This window comes from Jaculus jaculus, chromosome 1 (genome assembly GCF_020740685.1).
Source record: "Jaculus jaculus isolate mJacJac1 chromosome 1, mJacJac1.mat.Y.cur, whole genome shotgun sequence".
NCBI lineage: Eukaryota > Metazoa > Chordata > Mammalia > Rodentia > Dipodidae > Jaculus > Jaculus jaculus.
In genome coordinates this window covers 290,809,780-290,828,099 of record NC_059102.1, presented here as the reverse complement: position 1 = coordinate 290,828,099, position 18,320 = coordinate 290,809,780, and the positions used below count along the sequence as shown (strand labels likewise).

Below are 18,320 nucleotides of genomic sequence, written 5' to 3'. Positions count from 1 at the left end.
GGCATATGGGCAGTGGTTATGCCACTAAAGAACATTTTTAGGTAAATTCAGTTTTCTGTGTGTACATGTTCATGGACTTTAGCTCTGATGAATTCATTAAACAATCCCATCGTTTATTTCTCTAACGTTGATTGGGTGGCATTTTACCCTGTTTATTCCATAGAACAAGCAAGTACTACATGTATTTGACAGCGGTGAAGATCGTGCCCTGGATCTTGGTATAGACACAATCCATGTGTCCTCTACAGTTTTCAAGCCCCAGAAGTGATAGATCCTGCTCGGTTAGTTTTCTTGAATTTCATTCAAGAGGTGAAGTAAGACAGCCCAGCTTCCCACAGCTGCTTTGTTTTGTGGCCAGAACTCAGACCTGTGCACCTTATTGTTGACTCTCCATGGCAGGTTTGCCTTTGAGTGATTTCTCGTTTGCTGGGGAGATGAAACAGGCTGATGTAGCCCTGTGAGACATCTGCGGTGAGCTCCAGAGGTGACGAGGTGACTGTGTAGCTTGCTTGGAGATTGAGATAGATCACATGATGTACATGGATGATTAGTTTGTCAGAGTATTTTAATTTGGAAAACATTCAAGACAAATTTGAAAAATGATTGACATTAGTATGTAAAACGACTCCATTTGGAGAATTTAGCTTATTTTGTGGTTTTTGACAGTGTATAAATATAAAGTAGAAAGGATTATGCTTTGTTTTAATGCAGTGGTTCTTAACTAATGAATGAGTTTTCCTCTCATACCACAGAGTACAGTGTCTAGGGAGATTGTTTGTTAAATTGGGAATTCCAAGTACTGTGTGGAAAGCTGTCATGAGGATTTCTCCTGGCATCCAGCAGGTAGAAGCCAGGAACAGCATTCCAGAACAGTGAATTATCCAACCCCAGATATCAGTATGCCAATGCTGAAGACCCCATTTAAATTTTTTTTATTTTTATTTTGAGAGAGAGAGAGAGAATGGGCATGCCTGGGCCTTCAACTGCTGTGAATAAACTTCAGACGTGTGCGTTCCCTTGTGCGCATGTGTGCATATGTGACATTGCGTGCTTGCGTCACTGTGCATCTGGCTGTGTGGGACCTGGGGATTCGAACATGAGTTCTTAGGCTTTGCAGGCAAGTGCCTTAACCACAAAGCCATCTCTGCAGCCCAACGACTTCCTTTTTAAATATTTATTTATTTATTTGAAAGTGACAGACAGAGAAAGAGGCAGAGAGAAACTGAGAGAGAATGGGTGCGCCAGGGCCTCCAGCCACAGCAAATGAACTCCAGATGCATGTTCCCCCTTGTGCATCTGGCTAACATGGGTCCTGGGGAATTGAGCCTTGAACCGGGGTCCTGAGGCTTCACAGGCGAGCGCTTAACCACTAAGCCATCTCCCCAGCCCAGCCCAAGGACTTCTATTTTAATGAAAAAGAAGAATGATTATTACCTATAGTAGAGTGGGATTCTTACATAGCTGAATCCATAGAGCTAAAACATAGTATAAATAAAAATATTTTCTAATACTACACAAGAATATCTGGAGACTTTTCTTTCCGTCCAACCCAAAATAGAATCCAAAAGCCATTCTTAGAGTATAAATATTTAAACTCTTCCAAGCATAAATGCTTATTAAGGAGGTATGTTTGTTTCCTTTCAGGAAGATATCAGAGTATTAGGTGAAACCGCAGTGCAGTCACACAAGCATGTCGTTCTGTTTGGGATCTCTGTTGTTTCCTTTTCCAGCTCCTGCACTTTTCATGACTGCACAAAATTGTCTTTTAGTGTTACTGACCATGACAACTCAAATTCAGAGCCCTTCAGGCATGTGAGCTGCTACTTGTTACGGTCCCCTGATAGGCTGCCTGGTCTAGGAAAGGCTGGTTAAGGGAGGCTTGGGGAATTTGTGTATATGTGTATGTGCACTTTTTAAACTTTAAAAATTTAATGTGCACATGTGTATGAATGTGGGTATGTACATGTGACATGTATGGAGAGCAGAGGACAACTTTTGGGTCAGTCCTTGTCTTCCATCTTGGTTTTTGAGGCTGGATCTCTTGACCTTCTAGGACCTTCTCCTGTCTCTGCCTTCATTCTCGTGGTAGGCTCACTGGGGTTTGAAGAAGCCCACCACAGTTTCTGGCTTTTATGTAGAGTGTGGGGATCTTTTTGGTTAAATAGGGTCCTGTAGCTCACACTGCCTTCTTACTCACCATGTAGCTGAGGAGGATCTTGAACTTTGGTCCTTCTGCCTCCTCCCCTCAAGTGCTGGGATCACAGGAGTATGTCGCTGTGCTCAGTTTATGTGGTGCTGGGGACTGAATTTAAGACCTTGTGCATATTCAACAAGCAATTCCCTAAGTGAGCTACATCTTTAGCCTGGGGATTTGTTTTTCATTCAGATCATAGAAATGACATTTAAATATGGATACACTTGGAAGAAGCAGCTGACACTGATTATCTTGAAATAAAAGTAAGAGGGGTGGGGTAAACAGCAGAGTTAATACATAGTACTCTAGAGCAAGAAGATAAAGAAAGGGGCAGAACACTGAGTTCTGATAAAGGTTATCCCTCCCATGGCACCCATCATGGTTCCTCCCCTCTGTTCCTTCAGCATCATTTAACATATTCCTACAGCAGTTCAATTATTATTACTGGTTTTTCGACGTGATCCTCCTACCTCTGCCTCCCGAGTGCTGGCTTGCCTGGCTCAGACATTATTTTTGACCATTAGATACAGTACTGAATAAGAAACATATGGTTTCTGTTATGATGGAGTTTGTAGTGTTGCACAGTTCATTTGGAAGAATGAGGACTTTGACTTCAGAGAGACTGGGTTATAATCCTGTATTTGAATGAAGTCTGACTCACAATGCTGTGAGTCTTACTTTCTTCATCTGCCTGATGAGATTTTGTATGTCTAAGCAGCAAGTTGAGGCTTTATTATTTTATCTTATTCAGATGTATGCAGATTGACCCTCTTGAAGATATAATTTACAGCCTCTCCAACAGGACCATGGAAGAGCCGATTAGAAGGCTGGGACAATGTGAAGTAGCTTTATTTTTATTAACTTCCATGATTATAGACAATATCCCTTGGTAATGCCCTCCCTTCCCCCACCTCCTCCTTTGAAACTCCATTCTCCAACATATCCCTTCCGCCTCTCAATCAGTCTGTCTTTTATTTTGATGTCATGATGAAGAGAACATCTTATTCTTATTACCCCTTACCTGTTGAGCTGTTGGACACTTATCATGGACATTCTAGGACAAGAAGAATGGCTTACATAAGTTTGAGCTATCAGCATTAAGAAAAAACAGGTGCTCATAAGTGAGGAACAGCGTTAGACTAAACAAAGATTTCTGTCACAACATGCCCATGTCAAACTTTGAACTGTGAGATTCTTAGGATGCTTCTTGGCCTAAATCAAATATTGACTTGTCAGTGATCTTCCAGTTTGAGAGTGAAGGTCACAAACCAGAGGACCTGGAGGCTGGTGGCAGGGATCTTTCTATTTTTGCTTGTTTTGTGTTTTGCCAGATAGGGTCTCACTCTAGCCCAGGCTGACTTGGAACTAATTCTGTATTTTTCAGGCTGGCCTCAAACTCATGGTGATCCTCCTACTTCTGCCTCCTAAGTACACCACCACACCTGGCTTTTTCTTTTTTCTTTCCGTTTCTTTTTTCTTTTAATCTTACTAACATGATTAGGCCAGTGTAAGCAGTTAAAAGAACAATGTGCACCAGAAAGGTGATTGGCATTATGGAGAGTGGCTTAAATGATGGCACAGTTATTCTAAGGGTCCAGAGCAGGGTGATGCTCAGTTGAATTGGGGCAGGGCCTTTTTCTTTTTTCCTTTTTTGGCTTCTTGAGGTAGGGTTTCTGTACAGCCTAGGCTGAACTGGAATTCACTATGTAGTCTCAGGGAGGTCTCGAACTCACAGTGACCCTCCTACTCCTGCTTCCCGATTAAAGGTGTGTGCTACCATACCCAGCAGCAGGGGCATTTAAAGTAGAATTAAAGTAAAACCTTTGGAGACAAAATGCATATAAAAGCTTGAATTCACAGAGATCCTCTTACCTATGCCACCTAGGTGCTGGGAGTCAAGTTGCCACCACCATACCTGGCGTACCTTTCACCTATATTACTGTCTTCACTTTTAATCTTTTTGGAAGCCCATGTTTTAAAACCCCTTTTCTTTTCTTTTTTTAAATCCCTATGATACATGGGCTCAGGGCTCCATAGTTTTTCTTCTCTCCACCTTCCCTTCTCATCTTTGGCTCTTATCCCTGTGGTAGCTGAATAAAATGTGATATTTTAATAGTAATATAATAATAATAATAATAGCTATGAGGAAGAGGGAATGACAAGTTTCTAGCTCTGACAGCAAGCAGTTAATTGGTACTATTAGGTAAAGTAAGAAAGTAGGGAAACATCACAACTTTTTACTTTGAGGGTTTTTTTATTATGTTATTTTTTGTTTTGTTTGGCATTTAGAGGAAGGAGAACAAATAAATAAATTTGTTTTGTACAGACAGATTTTGAAGAATTTTCAAGGCATTCAAGAGCAGAGAAGATCTCAGAGTAGAAGTGATTTCACAGATGGCTATTGGGCAGTTAGTAGCAGGTCTATGCAAGCCAGAGCCCCTAAAGGAGGGTTCAAGAAAATCCAAAGCTGGCTCAGCATGATGGAAAAGGATGAACCCTTTCAAAATGTGTTACTCAGTAATAAGTTATATGTGGCCATGTAATCAAGAATTTCCTCCTGTCATGTTGACACTGCCTCTTCTCCGTAGCCTTGAGGGAAAGGAGGGATGCTCCTTGGCTTCCATGTAAACTCCAGAGATAATTAAGTTTAAAAGACTGCCCATGACTTTGACTACAGGATTGTATGACATGTTGAGGGCATCATGACTGTTTTTAAGACTATGTAAATAACTGTGGTAACTACTTTGCAAATTATTCCACATAGTCAATACAAGTGAACCTCAATTTTAATAAAGAACAAAAGAAACTAGCCCCAGAAGCATATGATGTGCTCTTGAGTTTGTTCATATGAAGATTTAAAAATAGGCAAAAAGCCGGGTGTGGTGGCTCACGCTTTTAATCCTAGTACTCAGGAGGCAGAAGTAGGAGGATCACTGTGAGTTCAAGGCCATCCTGAGACTACAGAGTGAATTCCAGGTCAGCCTGGACTAGAGTGAGACCCTACCTCAAAAAACCAAAGATAAAAAAAAAATTTAAAAATGGGCAAAAATATTGTATTGGGAGAGAAGCCAGTGAAGGCAAAAATGAGCTACAGAAAGACCATTGTGGGGAGTTCACCTGAGCACCACCCTAGACTCAACATAATTCTGAATGGTTGAAGTCAGGATAAAGGCTGTGGAGGGAGTGGGAAGGCTCCCAAAGGGCTGGCAATGGTTTATATTTTGGTTTAAATGGTGGTATCATGGGTGGGAATCTAGTTTTTAAAATTTTAATAAGCTTGGCAGCTTGGCTAAATTTTCTTTCTCCCTCTCTCCTTTTCTGTTTGTTTCCTTTCTTCACCTTCAGATAAAACATTCACATTAAGAAAATGAATTTCTTTTCATTTTGAAATTCACACATGTACAGTGGAACTGGATCATGTCTTATTACTCTCCTAGGGTTTATGACGACTGCTCAGCCGGCTTAGAACATGGGTATGGGAAACACTGGCTCTCTCCAAGGCTTCCAGAGAGCCTCTGCGTATAATTGCCATTATCACTAATCTTAACGTTTCAAAGACCAAGTTTACAAATATTATTCAGAGGCATGTCTTAATTCTTGATCTTACTTTAACCTTTTTACTTTGTTACTTTTTGTTTTTTCGAGGCAGGGTTTCACTCTGACCCAGGCTGACCAGGAATTCACTATGGAATCTCAGGGTGGTCTCGAACTCATAGCAATCCTCCTACCTCTGCCTCCCGAGTGCTGGAATTAAAGGTGTGTGCCATCACTCACGCCTGACTTGGTGATGGTTTTGAACATAGCATTTGAATGTCTGCCATCACCTTAAATGGATTGCCAACCAGAAAACCCTTGATTTCTTTGTTCTGTGATGGATTTTGACATGGCCACTTAGAAATGCATTTAGTGGCAAGAGAGCCGGAAGTGGTTAGCTGCCTTGTACTTCATCCAGGGCAGGGGCTTCTGAAGAGCTCCTTGGCAGAGGCCACATGTCTTTCACAATCTTTGTACAATTATGTTTCCTTGGGTGTTATGCTATTTTCCTTTAATTTTTTTGTCCCTTAAGCACTTATTTTTGAAACATGTGTCATGTATTAAAAATAAACAAACAAGCAAACAACAGCAAAAAACCCACCCTGTCAAGTTGTTAAAATGTAGATTTCAGAGCCCATATGAAGAATCTGATGGTAAAGGCAAGGGCTTCTTTTTTTTTTTTTTTAATTTTATTTGGTTTTGGGGACCTTGCAAGCAATGCACCATTACGTTACACCCCAACTCCGGTCAGCAGTTTGAACAAGTGTTGTAGACGACTGTGGAAGGTAATTCATCTAACAAGCCTTGCAGGTGACTGTGGAGGGAATCCCGAGAAACACTGTTTTAAGCTCACCATCACTGGAGCAAGCAAAGTTACTCAGACTGCCGAAAATTTGACTGTGCCTCTGGTTGGTGTGTGTGGGGGGCTACTTATCACTAAACATAACAGATTATTAATTAGCTTTATTTCAAGCAAGGGATTTAAGTTGTTCTGGAATGAAGTGGAAATGAAAACGTAAGTGAAGAATATCTGAGGTAAAATTAGAAGTGCAGGAGCTTCCTGGGTTCCTGTCAGGAGTCACACCGTACATAATTGGATAAAGCTGAAGTGATGGATGAGGCGCTTATGACTTCAGGCAGGCTGTCCTTAAACTACTGAAGTTTATGAGTAAGTTTTACAACAGTGGAATTCTAAGGCTATTTCTGATGCATGTAGCTTCATATCATCTTTATGGAATATAAAAAAGGAGGTCTATATCCCACATGCTGATCATTTTTGTCAAGCTGTAGATATTCACTTTCCCACCTCGTTTAGCTATAAATAATCAAAGTGAGGTTGAGCCAGTGACATCCACTTGCCCCACAGGTGTTAATTTACAAAGCCACGGAATACGATATATGGGGAGGGTTCTTTTTCATAAATTTTTATTAAAGTACTTCTAGCCATTTCTCTAAAGTGATTGCTCTAAAGTGGGTTAAGCTTTTGCTGTCAGAATAGACTGCTTTCTGGGCATGGTGGTACATGCTTTTCATCCCAACACTCATAAGGCAGAGATAGGAGGATGGCTTTGAGTTTGAAGCCACCCTGAGACGGCAGAGTGAATTCCAGGTCAGCCTGGGCTAGAGCCAGACCCTACCTCGAAAAATTATTAAAAAAGAAAAACTGGACCGCTTTTTTCTCCTACAGCTTGCAGTCATGCTACCTTGTTAATCCTGATTAGAGATTAGTGAGAACACAGATTTTGGATCACTTCCATCAATTTTAGAACTCACTTCTTTTTTTTAAAATTTTTTTAAAATTTTTATTTATTTATTTGAAAGTGACAGAGAAAGAGGCAGGTAGAAAGAGAGAGAGAGAGAGAGAGAGAGAGAGAGAGAGAGAGAGAGAGAGAGAGAGGGAGAGAGACAGAGAGAGAGAGAGATAATGGGCACCCCAGGGCCTCCAGCAACTGCGAAGGAACTCCAGACATGTGCACCCCCTTGTGCATCTGGCGTATGTGGTGGGTCCTGGGGAGTCGAGCCTTGAGCCAGGGTCCTTAGGCTTCACAGGCAAGCGCTTAACCACGAAGCCATCTCTCCAGCCCTAAAACTCACTTCTTAAAACCCCTTTTCATCCTATAGCATCTACCAAGGCTGCAGTTTTTTTATGTCAAAGTTCGTAGCTTTCAGTGATTTTTCCATCTGACAGCTATTGCCATCTGTCCATTATCCATTGTCATCTTAACTTGGAGGTGTCTTGCTGATGGAACAACAGGAACAATTAGAAAAACTGTCATTCTTTATGAACATTTGAATTTGTTTAAAAATAAAAATAAATTTTATAAAATTATGGGGGCTGGAGAGATGACTTAGCAGGGAAGGTGCTTGCCTGCAAAGTCTAATGACCTAGGTTCAATTCTCCAGGGCCCATACAAAGCCAGACAAACAAAGTGGCGCATATGTTTGGAGTTTGTTTGCAGCAGCTAGAGGCCCTGGTGTGCCTATTCTCTCTCTCTCTTTCTCTGTGTCTGCCTCTCATCTCTCTGCTTACAAATAAAATAAAAAAATAAATATTAAAAATAAAGATAATTGTGGTTTAAAAATGAAATGTCCCACCTAGGTTCATGTGTTTGAACATTTCATCTCCAGCTACTCGGGCTGTTGGGGAAGGTTGTGGAACTTACTGGAGATGGAGCCTTGCTAAGGAAGGCTGGAGGAAGTGGGTTAGTAGGGATGAACCTTCAAGTTTTATAGCCTGGCCCCACCTTCTATTCATTAATTTAATTTTTTTTTATTAACAACTTCCATGAGTGTAAATAATATCCCATGGTAATGCCCTCCCTCCCCCCACTTTCCCCTTTGAAACTTGATTTTCCATCATATCCCCTCCTCCTCTCTTTTATTTTGATGTCATGATCTTTTCCTCCTATTATGATGGTTTTGTGTAGGTAGTGTCAGGCACTGTAAGGACATGGATAGCCAGGGCCATTTTGTGTTTGAAGGAGCACGTTTTAAGGAGCCCTACCTTCTGGCTCCTCTTACATTCTTTTTGCCACCTTTTCCGCAATGGACCCTGAGCCTTGGTAGGTGTGATGGAGATATTGCAGTGCTGAGCATTCCTGTCACACTTCTTCTTCTCCATCTTCTTCTTTTCCTCCTCCTCCTCCTTCTTTTTTTTTGGTTTTTTTGAGGTAGGGTTTCACTGTAGTCTAGGCTGACCTGGAATTTACTTTGTATTCTCAGGGTGGCCTTGAACTCGTGGTGATCCTCCTACCGCTGCCCCCTGAGTGCTGGGATTAAAGGCGTGCGCCACCACACCCAGGTTCCTGTCACTTCTTCCCAGCACCATGATGCCTTCTGAATCATCTTAAGGTCACTGCCATCTGAAAAGAGAAGGTTCTCTAACCAAAAGTGAGAATAGCATTAATATAAGGGTATGAACATTAAAGGAAGTGTTTACTGGGCAGTTTGATAAGCATAGTATATACATTTAGCCAGACAGCAGCAGATGTTACATCCCTAGGGCTCATGACTTCCTCTGTTGTAGGTTTTCAATATCAGGGATGTATTCCCTCTCATGGAGTGGGCCTCCAGTCCAATTAGAGGGCAGTTGGTTTCCACCATAGCAGATGTACCTATTGTACTATACAGATGTACTATTGCACCCATTGGCTTATTTGGCCTGGTTGGCCAAATATAAGGCTTGTAGTGTTCATTGATGAGTATCTTCACTGGTGATTTCTCTCTCTCCCATTGAGCTGCATGAAGAATGACTTCTTCCAGCTTTCTGTCAGCTGGTCTACATGGAGGAGGTTATTGGCTCTGTTCCAGCAGTATTTTTCAGTGGCCTTGTAGCCCAAGTATGTGGAGTCTTCAGCAGTAGGTCTTACCATCTATTCCTGGTGGGAAACCATGGGCCTCGGCAATGGCCTGTAATGTTTTGGGGGCATCAGGGACCTCCCTGTCCAACAACTCACTGGAAGGTATCCCATCCCTGGCACTGAAAAATTTCTAGTAACAATCTACAGTTCCTGAGTGTTCTATTGCCCAAAAAAGCAGGTTTCGATATGATTTATTTATATTCTCTTAGATTTTGATTTGCCCTTCTTCCACCCTTCCTTTATTTAATCTCTTTCCCTGACCTCACTTGGGCCTTTTCACCCCCATTAATCTTTTCTTCTACTTACATATATATAATACCATCCTATTAAGTACCCCCCTCCCTTCCTATCATTCTTACTTCTTGACTCTGGGTGACCAGCTCTGCTTCTTGCTCCTGCCCCCACACCTTGCCCACCATGATTGCATGCATGAGCTTGAAAATGTAACAGAAATAACACTTTCATTAAGCTGTTTCTTGTCAGAAATTTGGTTACAGAATGAGTAAAGTAACTAACAGAAAGACAAGGGATGTTATTGAACCATAATATAATTTTAAAACAGTGCTTTCAGGGCTAGAGAGGTGGCTTAGCAGTTAAGGTACTTGCCTGCAAAGCCTAAGAACTCATAGGTCCCATGTAGTCACATGCACAGTGATGCAAGCATAAAGTGTCGCACATATGCACAAGGGGACACACACGTCTGGAGATGGTAGTGGCTGAAAGTCCTGGTGCTCTCGCTCTCAGTCTCTTTCTCTCTCAAAATAAATAATAACAAAAATCTAAAAAAAATAGTGTCTTAATGTTTTTACATATAAATATGATGACAATAAATTGTTTTGTTGTTGTCATTGTTTTTCGAGGTAGTATCCCATTATAGATCAGGTTGACCTGGAATTCACTATGTAGTCTCTGGGTGGCCTGGAACTCATGGTGATCCTCCTACCTCTGCCTCCCAAGTGCTGGGATTAAAGGCATGTGCCACCATGCCAGGTGAAAAATCTTTTTATGGTATTTTCCTTATCATTTTGTCAGTTAAAATGTGTTAGGTCGAGGAGGTCACAGGGAGTCTAAAAGGACTACAAAATAGCCCTATCAATGATCTACACTTGCATTTACATTTGTCACTTTCTTTTGCTATTGGGTTCCTTCCAGAGAACTTTCTGCTTCCTCTTCCTCGTGTGTGCTAAGACTTGAAGATCGAGCCTCACAGGGCCATTCCTCCACCTACGATTTGGCCTGGTCTGTGTGAAACCACCTCGGGTGGGTGAGTTAGGAGGCACTGGTGTGGTGTATCTGCTTGTTTCTTGTCTACCTTCCTGTTAAAATTAGGCTGTTTGCAATTAGACTCACTTTCATAACTCAAATCTGCAGTTTAAGCCTTGGCTCTTTATCAAAGTCAAACAACTTTTTGATGGGCATTTCCTGGCACACAACAGGAGGCCCTTGAAAGTTTATTAAGTGAGTGAATGGTGTTTATCATCTTCTTTCTTCCTCTTTGGACACAATTTTTATATTCTAACTTGGGTTTTCCATCACCTGTGCCTCCACCCTGGTATTTCTGGGAATCATACTTTTAAAAAATTGGCACTATGAGAAAGGACTGGTCATATGAGGTGATAGAAGACTGCATGTTTATTTTCTTTTAAATCATGTGTTTACTCAGAAGAGGAAGTAAAGTATTTTTTTTTTTATAATCATCTGATGCTTGCTGCTATTGTAAACATGTAAATATGTTTCTGGTTTGATGTTCTGAGCACCAGAGATATGGCAGAAACGTGCCAAGGAAAAGGAACAATGGTTCTTTGGTGTGAGGGAGTGGAGCCACTTCTGTACACATCTTTTGGGGAACTTTTCCCTCATCATTTTTCATTTGTCTATTTTACTGTTTCATAACTTGTCTTCTGTAGTCCTGTTAAGAAACAAGCACTGAGTTAGAAAAGGCAGGATTGGCCTGTTTCTGAAAGTAGGATGTCAACTGTACTTGCCTATATTCAAGAAGCCCTGGATTCTATACCCAACAACTCCTAAACTGAGCATGGTGGTGCACATCTGTAATCCTAGCTCTGGGAAGAGGAGATAGGAGAATCAGAAATTCAAAGTCATCTCTGGCTCCATAGTAAGTTCTAGGAGACTCAAAACTCATCAAGTGCTAAGGACAACTGACTCTTGAGTGTTCAGCGCTAAATGAGATATTTCTATCATGCCCTCCAGTACTCAAGGAGCATTGTGAGTAGGAAGAATGTACGAGTCAGAGGATAGTGATGTATAGGGCGGCAAATGTGAGTAGAGCCTGTAAAGATGTGGCAGTAATCAAGAGCAAGTGTAAAGAAGAGCAAGAAGAGAGCAGGGCAGGGGCAGAGGAGACACGCGACATGTAAGCAGGAGGGAGGATATTAGAGAGAGGAAGGGAAAACAGGAGGAGAGGAGGCTTGGGGAATGAATGAGGGGGACGAGAATCAATTAAAACAAATTCTTTTTAAAGATACAAATAAATAAATAAATAAATAAAAAGCCAGGTGTGGTGGTGCCTGTCTTTAATCCCAGCACTCGGGAGGCAAAAGTAGGAGGATCATTATGAGTTCGAGGCTACCCTGAGACTACAGAGTGAATTCCAGGTCAGCCTGGGCTAGAGTGAGACCCTACCTCGAAAAAACAAACAAAACAAACCCCCAAAATGATACCCAAATCTCTGTATGCCAACTTGAAAACAAGTGCCAGAGGATGGGCAGGAATGCTTTGAAATGCTGTCTTTTTGACATGAAGTGACAGTTGCATAGATGACATTGCAGTGACTGTCATTACATACACAAGGATGACCTATCATTGGGCCCATTAACATATTGACATGGATGGTAGAGGAAGACAAAAATAAAATGATACATTAAGGTAGAAGAAGGAGGCTGGAGAGATGGCTTAGCAGTTCAGGCACTTGCCTACAAAACCTAAGGACCCAGGTTTGACCCTCCAGTACCCATGTAAGCCAGCTACAGAGGGTGGCACATACATCTGGAGTTCGTTTGCAGTGGTTAGAGGCCCTAGTGTGCCCATTCTCTCTCTGTTTCTATCTGCCTTTTCCTCTCACTCAAATAAATAAATAAAAATTCTAATTGGAAATAAAAAGATGTTCAGTGGAGGGAAATAAAATGAGGGAGTGGGAGGGAATTGTAGTCAAAATACACATATATGACCCATGCTGCATGATAAATACATGTTGGCTGTTAGTGTCAATGCTACTAAATATGTGTGTACTATATGTAGGTATAGCCTGTACAACCAGACAAAGCTATCCCATCAGTAAACTATACTATTCAAACAACGACTTCTTCTTTTGCCTGGTAAACAAAGAAACAAAGTGATTTTTCTAATGTAGACAAACCTTATGATCTTGAGCCTCTGATCTTGGCCCTGTGATGAAGGCTGTTCTGTAGTTACCATTGTGGAGCAGCTGGTTGTGGCAAAATGCTATCTTAGATGCATAGGGGAATTCTGGGTAAATCACCCACTAAACGTTCCCTTCTGATTGGTCTACTTTGTATAGCCTGTGATGCCTATAATCTGTTATATGGTATCATCTTTTCATTACATTACTGCAGATTCATTGGAAATAACCTGACAGCAATATATTCTTAAAAATCAAACCAGGCGTGGTGGTGCACGCCTTTAATCCCAGCACTTGGGAGGCAGAGGTAGGAGGATCTCTGTGAGTTCGAGGCCACCTTGAGTCTATGGAGTGAATTCCAGGTCAGCCTGGGCTAGAGTGAGACCCTACCTTGAAAAACAACAACAAAAAAGTCATCAGGAACCATGACCATGAATGACATTTTGCCTCCTTCTGCCCCTCTGTTCTTACTGCCTGCAGTGGACACTCCAGATCCCTATGTGGAGCTTTTCATCTCCACAACCCCAGACAGCAGGAAGAGAACAAGACATTTCAATAATGACATCAACCCCGTGTGGAATGAGACTTTTGAATTCATTTTGGATCCTAATCAGGAAAATGTTTTGGAGGTGAGTGAATCATCTGGGGGCTGCGGATGGGCCTCGTTCCTGTGGAGGGAGGTGTCTGCTCTGCTCCTCTCTGCCTTCCTTCCCCTCTGTGCATTGTGGGTAGCTTCTGCTGGATGGCTTCATTCCTGTGGAGGGAGATGTCTGCTTGCTCCTCTCTGCCTTCTTTTCCCTCCATGCATTGTGGGTAGCTTTGCACTGGATGGCATGGCTGCGGAGCCTTTAGGTGGTGATGCATGGAGTGATGTGAGCATCCAGTGAGAATTCAAGGTGCAGAAGGAAGACTTCTTTCTTCCTTGTATACTTTGAGCATCCTTGTTGAATAGAATACAAACATCTTCAATTACTCTTAAGTTAAAGTAGAGTTTTTTTCCGAAACTAATTGTATTTAATTTTCAGCCTTGATTTTTGCAGAAGTACCATGTGCTAACTGATTGCACCACTGGAGCTGCCTCTACATTGATTTCTTTCTCTTATTTCAAAACAGAGGTAGTCCATATTTTTTGAAATATGGATCAGTATGGAATATGTAAAAAAATGTTTAAATAGAAAATGCAGGGCTGGAGGAATTGCTTAGTGGTTAAGGCATTTGCCTGCAAAGCCAAAGGACCTAGGCTCAATTCCCCAGGACCCACATTAGCCAGATGCACAAGGGGGCACACTTGTCTGGAGTTTGTTTGCAGTGGCTGAAGGCCCTGGCGTACCCATTCATTCTCTCTTTCTCTCTCTCTGTCAAATAAATAAATAAATAAATAAATAAATAAATAAATAAATGAAAAGAAAGTGCAGTATTCATAGGGAAAAAGACAAAATTGTTGTGAGTTAAATATTTATGACCTCTAGATGCTCGATATATAGATCAGCAGTCTAGCATAGAGAAAGGCCTAGGACCGATCCCCAGAACTGCAGTAAAACAAAATGAGAACCTTAAGGGACTATGAGAAATGCCATTTGAGAACTTAATTTTTAAAAACTTTTTATTTCAGAGAGAGCGAGTGCACACTATGGCTTCCTGCCACTATAAACAAATTCCAGACACAATGCAACCCTTTGTGCATCTGGCTTTGCATGTGTACTGGGGAATCAGACCCGGAGCCAGTAGCTCATCTCCCCAGGCAAAGAACTTTTTTTTTCTTTTCTTTCTTTTTTTTTTAGTGAAATAGACATTTAGATAGGACTTCCAAAGATCCCTTAGAAACTTTATACTTGAGCTCTTTCTTTTGCTCTGTAGATCACATTAATGGACGCCAATTACGTCATGGATGAAACTCTAGGGACAGCAACATTTCCTGTATCATCGATGAAAGTGGGAGAGAAGAAAGAGGTTCCTTTTATTTTCAACCAAGTAAGTAACAGCAGATTTTCAACTTCATGCTACATACGCATCTATTTAATTCAGAAACTTGGGTTAACACTTGAACAATTATATTTCTTGTTATAATTTTTTTTTTTTTTTTGGTTTTTCGAGGCAGGGTCTCACTCTGGCTCAGGCTGACCTGGAATTCACTATGTATTCTCTCAGGGTGGCCTCGAACTCACAGCGATCCTCCTACCTCTGCCTCCCGAGTGCTGGGATTAAAGGTGTGCGCCACCACGCCCGGCTTCTTGTTATAATTTTTAAGAGAAAATTTGAAAAACATGTCTGCTGCTGGAGAGGTGGAAGAAGGACTATTAGCATTGTAGGCCAGCCTCGGCTACATAATGAGCTTGAGGCAAGCCTGGGCTATAAGACTATAAAAAAACAAAAAAACAAAAAACAAAAGTTGAGCTCAATTTTTTACTCTTTTACTTCCTGTCTTCATTCATCTCTCTTCTTCCTCTCTCTTTCCCCTCCCACCTTATAAACACTGACATGCCTGAAGAGTCAGTTCATGGGATAAAGGCACACCTATTTAGAAATCAACCTAAGGGCTTCTTGAGTAGTCCACGTGGTTTGATCACCCAGCAACTCTGAGGACAGTCCCTTTGGGCCCTCCTTTGTGGTCCTTTCCCTGCTCCCAGGATGTTGTCTTCTGTCCAGTGCCAGTACTCCTCACCTTCCAATTGACACCTTCTAACCTCGCCTGTTTCATTCATTCCTTTTATAAACACTTACTGAAAGCCTGCAATGCACTAGCTATTGTGTTTATACAAGGACTATAAGGAATAATGTATAGGAAGTTTTCTCCCCAATCATATTTATCTGGGCTAGAAGTGAGGTTGAGGTTGTACTGGGAAATAGAGAGATATAACGAGAAGAAATGAGGGATGGGATGATAGTGTACTTAGTGAAGTGCTTGTCTCACAAACACGAGAGCTGAGTTCAAACTCCGTAACCCACATCTAAATGCTATGCCTGCTGGCATCCATACGGGGCGGCAGAGACAAGACGAGCCCTGTGGCTTGCTGGTCAGCCATTCTAGCCTAACTGGCAGTGAGAGATCCTGCCTTAAAAGTGGTGGACAGTATTCCCAGGGAAAGACTGTCCTCTGACTTTCACCTGCACATGTGTGTACATGTACCTGCACACACACACATACGATATTTATAAATGAAACATCATTCATCGAGGGAACTGTCAGTGGTGCATGGATAGAGTAAGGTAGGAGAGCAGACTAAAGGATGCTTTTTTTGAGATGGAGCAATAGGTGACTTGAATGGTATTATTAGGTAGAGATAATGATTATCATCCTGACATTTTTGTTTTTCAAGGCAGGGTCTCACGCTAGCCTAGGCTGACCTGGAATTCACTCTGTAGCCTTAGGCTGGCCTCAAACTCAACTCCTACCTCCCAAGTTCCAGGACTAAAGGTGTATGCAACCATGCCCAGCTGCGTTTTGACTTTAGTTAGCTCTCAGGCCTTTAAACCCAGTTCTATCTCTTTAAAAAAAATTTTTTTTTGTTTATTTTTATTTATTTACTTGAGAGCGACAGAGAGAGAGAGGAAGAGGCAGAGAGTGAGAGAAAGAATGGGCAAGCCAGGGCCTCCAGCCACTGCAAATGAACTCCAGACGCGTGCGCCCCCTTGTGCATCTGGTTAATGTGGGTCCTGGGGAATCGAGCCTCAAACCAGGGTTCTTAGGCTTCACAGGCAAGCGCTTAACCACTAAGCCATCTCTCCAGCCCCCCAGCTCTCTCTCTTATCATCCTTTTGATTCTGAGAAATTAGTAGTTCCTTCGTGTCTTAGTTTATTCATCTGTAAAACAAAATAATATCTTAAAAGAGAGCCATTATAACTGAATAAGTTAATTCTCCTTATAGATGGTTCATATATGTAATAATATGAGTATTACATTTGAATGAATTTAGTTACAACTTGTTATAATTTACTAAATATGAATTACACATCATTTAAATGGTTTATATATTAGTATATAGTTCGTTATTTTACAGTTTGTAATAATTGACTAAAATGTATAAATGTACAGGACTGGTAAGATGGCTCAATGTTTAAAATGCTTACTTGCAAAACCTACCAGCCCAAGTTCAACCCCCCAACAATCACATAATGCTGGATGCAAAGTGGCTTATGCATCTGTGATCCCAACACACCTAGAGCAATGGGAGTGGAGGTAGGAGAATCTGAATCTCACAGGCCAGCTGGACTGGTGTGTTTTTAGTCTGGCAATTATTTTACAGTGACAAGAGACCTTGTTTCAAAGAAAGCAGAGTACAGACACACTCACATTGTCCCCTGGCCTCCACATGCATGCTGCAGTAAATGAATCCACATAATACACACATGCATACAAATAAATATTTAAAAAAATCATTAAAATACATAAATAGCATAAATAATTTAAATTGTTAATATAATATAAGTAACATAAATTTATCAATGAATGGTATATTAGTGTATAAACAGCATAAATGTTCATACATGCACGTGGTGCTTAGAACAATGGCTGGTACATATTAAGTGGTATATAAATGCATTTTGCTCTTGTGGCTGTTACTACACCTTGAGAAAAGACTAAAGTTTCAGCATGTAGAGAAATAATTCTAAGCATTCTGTCAGAAGAAATTGCGAAAGCGTAGAGTCTGAAAGAAGGAAGCAAGATGAGGCATGGCCTACTAAGGAGCTTGCCAGGTTCACGTTGGCAAGTCCAAGGCCTACAGGCTGTGAGCGTAGCAGTGGTTGGAAACATCCGCAGGTCCAGCCTCCTGCATGTTGCAGGGTAGCTTTTCAGTAATTGTCTGATGAGGGCTTCGTAAGTATGCATTCACTTTTCCAAAGTAATGCTTTTTGTCCGCTCTTCAACTGCAAATCTAAACACGGATTTTAGAAGAAGATACTGCGGAAAAAATATATTTCCTCTCCTGTCATTTCCTATGGTTAAGTTATGTAATCATTGGGCTCTGAGAAAAAGGCTTTCCACATTCCTGAATTTAAAGTAGCTTACATAATTGTTTTCCTTAGTGTTCCTGAGAAAATACGTGGGCAAACAGCTTTCTTCTTTGCACTGTTGAGGAGTCCCTTGTAGTCAGTCCTTTGAGTTGGTGAGCTGGGGTGGGTGATGGGGAGAGGAATTGCGTGGTGGCAGAGGGGAGTGCCCATGGCCCTTTCCTAGACTATGGAGGAGTGTTCAGTGTGAGCCATCCCTCCCCTCACTTCCCCATATCGCAGCATCTGTTCGAGGTGGGTGGTTTTCCCTCTGCAGCATTCACAGAGGTGGTAAGACGGGGTGGGTCACAAGGGAACGCTGGAAGAGCAGAACTTTCACAAACCTTGATGATGGTTATGGCC

General features: G+C 41.5%; 1 protein-coding gene across 2 annotated transcripts in view; it reads left to right on the top strand.

Annotated features, from left to right (window-relative positions):
• Pla2g4a (phospholipase A2 group IVA) overlaps positions 1–18,320 on the top strand; it is a 184,074-nt gene that overhangs the window by 70,293 nt on the left and 95,461 nt on the right. For both annotated transcript variants that reach the window (XM_004659505.3, XM_045156652.1), the window contains 2 exons: positions 13,448–13,596; positions 14,825–14,938. In XM_004659505.3, coding sequence (XP_004659562.1) covers positions 13,448–13,596; positions 14,825–14,938 — 263 coding nt within the window. The remainder of the gene's footprint in view (positions 1–13,447; positions 13,597–14,824; positions 14,939–18,320) is intronic.